General features: G+C 42.4%; 1 protein-coding gene across 5 annotated transcripts in view; it reads right to left on the bottom strand.

Annotated features, from left to right (window-relative positions):
* Positions 1-2,310: 2,310 nt before the first annotated feature.
* Positions 2,311-10,794, bottom strand: part of PPP1R9A (protein phosphatase 1 regulatory subunit 9A) — a 140,182-nt gene continuing 131,698 nt past the window's right edge. For all 5 annotated transcript variants that reach the window (XM_065627546.1, XM_065627545.1, XM_065627548.1 and 2 more), the window contains 2 exons: positions 9,450-9,632; positions 2,311-8,457 (listed from right to left, as the gene is read on the bottom strand). In XM_065627546.1, coding sequence (XP_065483618.1) covers positions 8,245-8,457; positions 9,450-9,632 — 396 coding nt within the window. In that variant the 3' untranslated portion in view covers positions 2,311-8,244. The remainder of the gene's footprint in view (positions 8,458-9,449; positions 9,633-10,794) is intronic.

The following is a 10,794-nucleotide window of genomic DNA, read 5'->3' as shown; positions in this document are numbered from 1 at the left end:
GCAGGTCTGTGCACAAACCGTGTTCACAGCTCTTCTCCGAAATGCCCACAGTTGATCTGGGGACTTGAGCGCTGCTCAGGGTTTGGTGCCTGCCTGTGAAGGCTTTGGTGACAGGGACTTATCCATTCAGATCACAGTTCAAATCTTTTGCTAACCCTGGCGTGCAGAAAACTGAGCTGGCCCTGAACCAGGGCGACTTTTGTCTCATCCCTTTGCTGGACTTGACTTTGGCATCAGCTGACTGCACCAAGCACTCGAGAACGTAATTTATCGTAACTCTGGGTTCGCCACTCCTTCCTTAGCAGCTTCTCTCCCAGCAGGACTTTTTCAACTGGGAAGCAGCATGCTTTCCTACAGGAACTCGTAATCCATTTTCAGCCTTGAGGAACAGACGACATTCCCAGAGCCCAGGCGGAAAAAAACTGCTCTGAAGGAAGTTCTCACAATAAGGAAAGGTTGGGGTATTAATTTGTTCATGATTAGCCATCAATGTCCTGCACTAGAATTTTAAAATAATTATTTTAGCCTTGTGCCACTATTTGTTGTCAAGTAAATTAAATGCCATCTTCTAAAGAGTTCAGGTTTTGCAACAGTGGCGTTAACACAGCCGAAACACCAACCAGTCACACTGCTGGGTCCTGGATTTACTCTGTGGTTGTAGAAGTGTAACAGCTGGGATTTCCCTCAGCACTGGTGGAACTAACCCATCAAAACATTAATTTCATATTTTCCAGTAGCTTAGAACATCTTCAGATGAGCAAATCTACATATTGTTGGATGTTGTCAAACTTCTATTTTTTGGTTGGTTTTGGTCTTTTCAGAAAATAATGTGTTCAGTCATGAATAGGGTTTTTTTCTCATTTTTTTTAACTGTACTGAAGGTTTTCCCAGCGCTCTGCCCACAAAGAGAAGCATGTGCAAGCGACGGGCCTTATTTTTTCCTAAAGCATTTGAGAGGAGAGAGATCATAGGTAGGATTTAGTACCTGCTCCTACTAATAATGAAATTTTGAATTTTAACCAGAGGCAAGGAGGGTTGGAAGCCCATGCCAGCCTCCCCTAAAGGTGTCCCGCCTTGCAGTGCAGGGATGGGAATTGAAGCTGGGCCACTGTGCATTGAAGTGGTGCTGGAGAGGACAGACAGCAAACGCGTTCTGCAGCTAAAGCCATGCTGGAGTGAAGCTTCCACCCCTCAGCAGGGAACCACCCCTGGGGAAAACACAGCGGTGGCCTCGGTGGAGAAAGAGCAGTGGAGAAGGATGCACCGCAAGCCCAGCTTCCCACTGACAAGGGAACCTGCAGAGGGAATGTCCAGGCTGCCTTCCCAGAGGAGACATCACCCACCACCTTGTACGAGCTCTGTGGAGCCTGGAGCGGTTCTGGGCATTTGGAAAGCAAACGGCAGGGATTTGAGACAACTTGCACAACAAGGATAGATGTATAGATGGCTCCAGGCTTAGGAAGCTGCTGAGCAGACACATTTTACATGTCAGTTGTGGATTTACAGCCTCTTAATATACCCGTTTTAATTAATATAATAATTTTATGGATTGGGGATTCTTTTATCTTCTTGCAGGTGGTGGCTGTATTAGCGGAAAGTAAGATTTATGATTCAGCCACTGGGAAACACATACTGGGTCGCACAGATTAAGTGCAGAGTATTTGGCCTAGATTCTGCCAGATGTAAATCTGCTGAAATGACTACACAAATTGGACAGTCTGTGCTGTCTGTTTTTCCCCAATTTAATGCTTTAATAAAATCAAATAAAGAAAGACACATTAAATTAAAAGACAGAACTGCTGTACTTTGAATGTATAAAATGCCCATTATAACTAACCTTGAGTGTAAAATGTTTTTATATACCAAAAACTAATCAAGGTGTTTTAAACAGACGAACATTGACCAGCATCAGCAGGAAGGCAGCCTATTTTCACATCAACCTGCAGCAAAAGATGGCACACAACATCTCATCTGCATATCAAGAAAAAAGGCCGTTATCTTTCCTTACTCTGTTGTTGGTTTTTTTACTTATTTTTACATAATTACAGATTGTAAATGAGATCCACTTGGAGGCCTGTGAATCATGCCAATTTGGCCAAGAGCTGGGATTAAAGTAATCTTCAGCAGTGAGCAGAAGGAAGGAAAGAACAAGCAGGGCAAGGTCCATGTGTATCCCTCCCCCAGTCTGACCCACGGCGCAACAGCTGTCCAGTTGTGCTCACCATTTGTTATTTCTTCTGGAATGACCAACAAACGGGCAGGAAAGTGAGGACTCAGTACAAATTCTAATAAAGATTCAGGATTTCTCATTTTATTGCATTCGTTGTCTAACAACAATAATACTCATTGGCAAGAAATTTATTTACACTAACAAATTAACTTTAAACCACAAGGCTTTGTTGTTTGTATTTAAACTGTAAGAAAACCAAAGGGCCACCATGATGTTTTGTTTCGATGTCTCCCAATAACTAAATATTAACCAAAGTTATTTTGGGGAAAACTCAACCATCTAGAGAAGTTCATATCAACCAAGCACAAGAGAACAAGCTCAGACATGGCACTACTGTGTCTTTCATGCAGATGATCAGACACCAAGATGTACAAACAAAAAGTTTAGGATAACATGCACTTCATATACATTTGACCTCTTTAAAAAAAGAAAAGGAAAAAATCTGAAGCGCAACCACCTCTTCAACCATATAAAAAGAAACAATGTAAGAAGCCAATTTTTACAGTGAGCACAGTGCATCGTAGTTTTCTTAGCTGCCTGGTCTTCTAGCAACATGTCTAACACTTGTCAGTGACCAGCGAGTTACCATTGCAACGTGACTGGAAAATACAAAAGTGGTTGTTCAGACAGTAAATGTGGATGGGAAAATATGGAGGCACGAGGTTCCCTGTGCACTCCCAAGTTTGAAAGGGCTGGTTACTCCTTACGTCTGGTGTCCAGGGATCTCTCTTCCCTTTGGACGCTTCTGCATCGGAGCCTGAACCTGCTTCCACTGGTGTCAGTGACAAAGCTCCCGCTGAAGACCCGGCAGTAGACCCAGGCTCCCGGGTGATGTGGGTTGGACCCGATCTCATGAGCTGCCAGCCCTCCTCACGTCTCCTCGCTCTGGAAGAAGCAAGCTGCCCACCTCAGCAGACCAGGTCTCACAAACCCCACGGCTTGTTCCTAATGCAGTCCGAACTTGCCGAACAGGCAGCCCAAGGCACTCACACCAAACCTTCCCGTTCTCACTGCTCGCACATCTTTTAAATCATTACTTGATGCCAACAGCAAAAGTACCACAGTCAGCAGTGGCACTTAATAACAGATTGTTTTATAAAGAGGGATTGGGGGCCTCAATGTCATGGCTAAGGTGTCACAGCTTTGAAAAGCCAGGTCTACAGGCACAAAAAAATACAGTGAAATACATACGGGAGGTTAACGCAAGGGACTGTGTGATCTGTGGCGAGTGGGTAAGCCACCTTGGATGTCACTCACGATCCTGCTCAAAAATGAGCTGCTGAAACCGCTCCAACAGAAATCCAAGTTAGGGTTAAAAATATAAAAAAGGGTTTCCTTCCTAGAACACTGACACTCTGATAAATCAATCCTGCCAACCTCTCACCCTAGAAAAACTGAGGACAACGTGCAGGAACTGCACAAGATCATTGTGAATATGGTTTTAAGAAAACTTCAGAATCTTCTGATCTGCAAAAGGCATAAAACCCCACAAGCAGAGTGAGCAGAGCCCCCAGCACAGCCAGGGGTGACCACGGCGAGACCCAGGGGCAGCACGTTGCTCCCCCGAGCTTGCAGACAGTCCCGGGCCCCTCTGCCGACAGCACAGACCCTGTGCCACAGCCCCAACTGCTACCGGTGCAGTGTGAATCTGCATGGACACCCATGTACGCACACCTCTATGCACACGCGCAAACTCATATGTATTTATTTAAAGAGGAATCAAACCGCAAATCACTTAAACATTTCTAGAAAGACTAATTGATGTTGTTATTGTCAATCACTAATTTAACAAAACTAACCCCAAACCATCTCTGCCCATTTTGACTGTTAAAGATTTACAACTTAATTAATTATGTGCAGTGTTTCTTCAGTGTTTTGGACCACGACATAGGTTTCCTGAGGTTTTCAAGTGAGGGAGAGCATGGAATGAGGGAGGTGTTATTAAAAGGGTCCAGTCCCTCCATCCCTTAGTTTGACAATAATGCAGGGGACGAAGCCACACCTAAAAAGAGCAAGATCAGGCTTTGCTTTTGCCTTGACAATACTTTCTCTCTGTAAATACTTGGCTAAGGAACCAACACAGGACTTCATTCTTGCAAACTTCCTCTGAATTTCTGCACTGAGAAACAGTACAGACTGCGCTGCAGATTCTGTTATGACCTACAGCTGGATCTGTGCAAACCTTTCCTTCTGATTTTCAGTGTTGTGATGGTACCTGGAATGGTACTTCTTGGCCAGACCCAACTAAATTATGATCTTCTTCCTTCCTACTGTAGAACTGGATTCTGCACTATTGACAAGAGTGGCATTTCTTTCTCTGACTTAAAAGTGGAACACAATTCATTCTCAAAAATTGCACGTTTCCCACCTCTTACTCATCAGCACGTGAGCCAGGAGGTGAAGGTGGAGCAGCTCAGGAGGACGAGAGGCTTTGATGGAAGCAATGAAGTATGAGGAACCCTGATGCTCAGAGTCAAGCACCTCTGAATGTCAATGAGAGCTGAGGACAGGCAAGCTTCACAGGAAAGCTGCTCAGTAATTCCAGTAAAAACTTGGTTCTTGCGGTACCCCCACAGCAGACTAAAGTCGTGGCACAACAGATGACTCTGCAAAACAATTTGGAGAGAGCAAGGAGCCACCACTCTTCCCACAATCTCAGTATAAACGCTACATTTTTTTATGACTAAAGTGACCTGCAGTGTTGCATCTTTTATTTTGTATTTTTCAGAGCTCCATTTTTTGCTCTCTCTCCTTTCTTCACTTTCTCAGAGGCTGGATATATTCACAACCTGGCAATATCACAGCAATGAGCAGAACGGGTGTTCACAGAACTGGCCTCCCATGGTGAGCAGGGGGAAGTTCACAGCCACCGGGCCAGAGGCGCAGGAACGCGGGAACTGGCCAGACCGGTCAGCGCTCAGCATTGCTTCAGCTCCACAAAACAATATGCAAAAGCAGGCAACACACCTGCGGGTGAGCCAAATGAGAAAGCCTTTCCAGTCTTTAGCATGGAATATTTGTTTCTTCTTATTACATAAAACCTCACATTAGTCTGACTTAGCATTGGTTTACTGGAAGTTTAAGTTAAGAATGATGACACATCTTCTGTTTCACATATGTTGTTACACAACACAAGGGGGAAAAATGCAACACAACTTTAAAGATCCTATGGAACAGTAACAGTTTCCAACTGCGCCAGTCTTTACATCTGCTACCCAGTGACATTTCTGCACATCCCAAAAATGGGTTACCACACTTAATAAAAAGAATCACGTAAATCTCTTTTAACACACAAAAGAGCGAAACTCTTGACATTGCTTGGTTTGCTTAGTCTTCATGTGTTGATCAAAATGCATTTTATGGGTTTTTTAAGTTAGGTTTCTGCTGGTGTTTTTTTTTTTTTGTTTGGTTTGGTTTGGTTTTTTTTTGTCTGAGAATAACAAAATAACATTACCACAAAGCAATAAACCCCCCCTGAATACTTAAAGGACTTAAGTTGAATTAGTTATTCTGCAGAACGAGAATCTGATTAATGAAGAGATTAACTAGGCACTGTTCTAAGCAGCAAGAATGAAAACTCAAGGTATAATGCCAAGCAGTTTGCTCCAGTTTCCAAGAAAACGAAGAACATAAAAAAGGGACACCACCTTAGATTACTATATACAACCACTTAAACATGACTACAATGTAAACATAATTTAAACAGAAAATAATCATCAAATGCATTTATCAACATGATATTTAAAATATTAAATTTCCAGTTTCTTCCAGATAACTCCTCTTACTCAAATATAAATTGATAACCTCCTAAAACAACAGAATGCTAGTTTTATGATGTTGTTAAACATTTTTATAATATTTCTCCTACAAAGAGTGCAGAAAGATTCACTGCAATGTGGAATTCATGTTAGCAGGTGTATTTTTTGCCAGTGGTCTATCTCAAGAAAAACAGCACAAGCCTTTAGAAATACCAGGAAGTGTCTTTTACGGCAATTTCATTTTTAGATCTGAAAAAAATATACATCAGGAACTTGTAGAAATTGGATTAGGAAGGAAAAATAAAGGTAATGCTAAGCAGATTGGTTGTGTATTAGTTTGAATGAACTAGGCTCTTCCAGTTTGCAGATCATTTTACAAGTCAAAACCATTATTAGGATCAAAAGAGAAATGTAACTATAAACATTGCACCCCAACTGCTTCAAATCTGAGCTTCAGAGAACTTAACAGACACAAATCTGAATGCCATAAAGTGCAGAGCAGAAAAGAAGCCAAGCCAAACTAAACAACATTTTCTTCAGAAGAATTCAGCATATGCATTTTTTTAGGCTGGCAAATTTTTAAGTTCAAGATTCTAACTTTGCATCAACATCTTAAACAATTTATGGGTTGGCATGACCAGACGAAGAGTGCAATTTCCAGGACACACAAGAGGGAAGTTTCTCAACTCTAAATGCTGCTACGTAGTTAGCTTTGACTATAAAGCAGTAAGCTAATACCTCCAGCTTCTCACTGTGGATATTTGCCTGTTGTCTGTCCATTCTTTTGAAGAAACACTTAATATTTTAATAGTGCTCTTAAGAGGCAGTAACACTATGCGGTGTGCGCCGTATGCTGTTTCTGTCAGAGTCAAAATTACACAGTGGGCTTCGCCGATGGCCTCATACACCAGGAAAACAGAAATCTCTGAAGGATGTAATATGACCACTGTTAAGCCATCAAAACATTCTGCAGCCTATGCCCAAAAATTCAGGTTTTGGTGGGGATATTCTTTAAACACATCAACCAAAACAGCAACAAAATATGGCAGCTTTGGATTTAGTAACCGTCACCTCCATGGCAGCATTGATCTTAACAGCAATGTACTGAATTTAATTTTAACCAGAATCCCTCGTCTTCCTCTTCTTAAAGTGCACTTCTGTAAAAACCAAAAATCTTCAGCAGACTCAAGTTTCATAAGCATTTCCAACAACAGCTTCATAACAGCACAGCATAAAGCTTATTCTCCCACTGCTTATTGGAGAATGAATCTGAAGATGTGGTGTTTTTCTTGGGAAAGAAAAAAAACCCCAAAACACAACAAAACCCAACCCAAACCAACATAAGCCCAGTTTCCTGTTCAAAACACATGAAAAAGAAAGCAGAGTGTGCTATTAAGAAAGTTGCCTACACACTGGGAGCACAATGAAATTTATACAGATCTATATACGCTGTGCTCTAGTAAGAAATTCATCCTTGCTCAGATATCTGAAGGATAAATGTTATCCTCAGATTTCTGTGTAAACCCACATAATCATTTAAGGCGTTGCCTCCTTCCTCGATTAACTAATGTACAGTTAACAGAAAGAGTTTCACCTCCTGTCTTTCACCCAGGGGGAATATTGACTCTCCTGTCTTTATCTCCAGTGTATGTGAAAAAGTCACTGAACAGCTGTGTTTCCAGAGCAGCGTCGCTTCAAGGTACCGACGCCAGATGCAACTTACTCCATTAGATAGAACTGAGTATCCAAAGACCATAAAGAAGCTCCACTTCCAGTTAGAAAGTTAAGTCAACTCCTATGGGACAGAGCACAAATTCCTTCTACCCAGCTGAAGAAACGTTCACCAATCATTTTGACTGGCCATCCTGTTCAGAAGAAAGAGGTGAAGCAGTGGACCATGCTCCTCGGCATCATGCTGGTTACTGAAGTGACCAAACACACAGAGCTCAATAGAGAAGAGTAGTTTGGAAGGGAACACCGCCACACAAATATGAAATCTGCCAGCTGTCAACAACAACAAAACAAACCGAGGCGCTGGGGTTGTTTCACATGGCAACAACAACGAACGTGAACTGGATATGCAGGAAAAGAAAACTACACAATATAAATTGCCCCAGTCATTCTATGTACAGCCCCATTTCTCTGTACACACCCTTGTGTAATGAATGCAAGAAAGCTGAAGAGGCACCAGGGTGGACATGAGTTTCTCTTCCCTTGAAGTGCCTCCACTTTCCTAACACAGAGCACTTCTGCTCATCACTGCTCATGAGTGCCCTCTGTTGCATCTGATGAAGACTTGTCTGTTTTCTTCGATTTCCTCTGCAGTTGCTCTTGTTCCTTCTTCCGAAGCTTTTCCCTTTGCTTTTCCATTTTCTCTTGAGCTTTGCGAGCTTTCTCCAAAGATGCTTTCATTTCCTTTAGCTTTTTTTTAATGACTGCTCTGTCCTGGGAAGATGTCATACCAAGAGCCTGAGGTGGAAAAAACAAAATTAAAAAACAAAAAGAATTTCATATGCTTTAATCTATTACCAATTTTTTCGTATTCTAATAATAACTCTTCGTAGGTAGAAGACTATCACAATTAAGCAAATCTGAGACAAGCTCAGATACATTCCTGAAGCTTAAGTAATAATATTTTATACTTCCGCTTTTCATGCTTTCCACTTCCAGAATATTAAAAAAATTAAATCTCATTGTAACCACAGTTTGATTATGTTGATTTCATTGATCAAATGAGTCAAAGAAAGCTTAAACTATTTTCCTGAAGTAATCTAAGTCTACACAGAAGACTGCCCAATTCTCACCGCTATGCCTTAGTCAAAAGTTCACTTGCTCGCTTCTAAAACCCTCATGGTTAGTGAAACATCAGTAAAAAAACTGAGAAAGGAAACACCAAACTTTGACTTTTGGATATGCTGAGCCTCCCACAACTCCTTCCTGTAATTATTGTTGACAAAAGTAGGCTCATATTTTCGCTACAAGAAACAATGCATACTTTATACATCAAAACTGTATTTAGTTCTAAGATAGTACAGCTGGTAAGCAGCTTATGCCTCCAGTACTCCAGTAATCCATTTTTCAGTTGCTACTTCTGATGTATTTCTATTTACTATCTCAACTGAATCACCTTTTTGCAAAAGAGAGCTGGATGAGAAGTACGTGCATGTAAATGCCACTTAGACATGCTGCTATATGATTGATGCATACAAATATGGGTATGTTATATACACCCAGAGTTTTCACAAAGCAAATGCCCTCTGTTTCTGAAGCTCCTGAATCCAAGTGCGTATGGGAATTTCTTGAAGTGTTGCTGTGGCTTTATACTCTGTGTTTATTATTCTAGTCTGTCACCGCTCCACACACAGGGATTCACTGCTTTCTGGCTGAGTTCTTACTTCCTTTCAGATTACCTAAAGTGACAATAAATACTACAGTCAGCCTTGAAGTCGTCAGTCCATTACCTTGAGCTTACTCCCATCCAGCTGAAGGAGATGCTCCCCGTTAATGTTTTGGGCACTGAATTCGGAAACGTACTGTTCGAGGTTCAGGCTCATTAACCAGTGGGAAACCTGCTGCACGCTCCACTCCTGAACAGCGCGACTCTGACACTGACTGTGCTTGGGAGACTGTCCATCATCGAGGATCTGCGACAAAAACACGCTGCATTATTATTAAAAGAGTACCAAGGACAAGTAACGACACTTTTCTGTACAAACCACCAGCAACCAAGCAGAGGTATCTGTACTATCTTTACACTACAATAATAACAATTTCACACCACTATATTGCATCTATACCTAACCAGATATTGAAGAATTGGTACGAGGTAACCAAAAGGTGTTCTACATCTAAATAGAAGACGACAAAGGATCTGGCATTCCTTTTAACTCAAACAGGGACTGAAAAGGCCAGGTGGCACAATTCAAAACAGGTATGCTCCCATTCCCTCACGAGATTTTTATCCTTCAAATTAGAACGTTTCTAAAGGATGCACTGAATTCTGCATTCCACTTCCCATGCTCATTCACATATCTTTATGATGTGTTAAAGCTATAAAACAAGAAATTCAGAGGAAAAAAAAAAACAAACTCAGAAAACCAGTCTGAAGTTCAACATGATGACACCAATCAGGCAGGGAGACTGATGCTACCTATGGAAGACAATGAGATGACACAGAGGAGCGGTGTGGAACACACAGCCCTGGCCCTGCTCCCACCACGTTGCGCAGCAGAGGAGGAGGAGGAGGAGGAGGAGAGCACGGACACAGCACTGGGAGGGGTAGGTGCTGTCAGCTGCCGGGGCAGCCCCGTGTCCCCACTCTGCCACTCTCTCCACCCAGGGTGCACCAGCGGGGCCTGACACAAAAGCTGCTCTGTCCCAGCCATGGTCAGCAAAGCAGCTGCTGCAGGCTGCTGTCTGCTGTTAGAGCAGCTTTTACGCTGGGTTAGATGATGCTGGGAGCTCTCTCGGCTTCTGGCTGTCCAGTTCTCAGGGAAGGGGAAAAGACGGTTTAAGCACTATCTTTTCCTTCTCCTATCGCCAGCAGGAGCTCCATGCAGCTGATCTTGGCCTGGTGGATTTACTCTGACAGCGACTTTCCTCCCGCTTCCAGCATATTGCAAAAGCTGCAATTTGCTACGGCCTTGAAAACTCTTAGCAGAAAGGAGAGGGCAACTGAAGACAAGGAGAGAGGAGCCACTGACATCTGCGTGTTCTGCTCAAACAAGGGGCTTTACCACATAACACCGTAAAACAAGAAATGTGAATCCGCAAATGAGACGATATGTTGCTACGTGATGGTCACAC

The sequence above is a fragment of the Caloenas nicobarica genome, chromosome 2 (assembly GCF_036013445.1).
Source record: "Caloenas nicobarica isolate bCalNic1 chromosome 2, bCalNic1.hap1, whole genome shotgun sequence".
Taxonomy (NCBI): domain Eukaryota; kingdom Metazoa; phylum Chordata; class Aves; order Columbiformes; family Columbidae; genus Caloenas; species Caloenas nicobarica.
The sequence above is the reverse complement of the archived record's forward strand: the minus strand, read 5'-3'. Positions and strand labels throughout refer to the sequence as shown.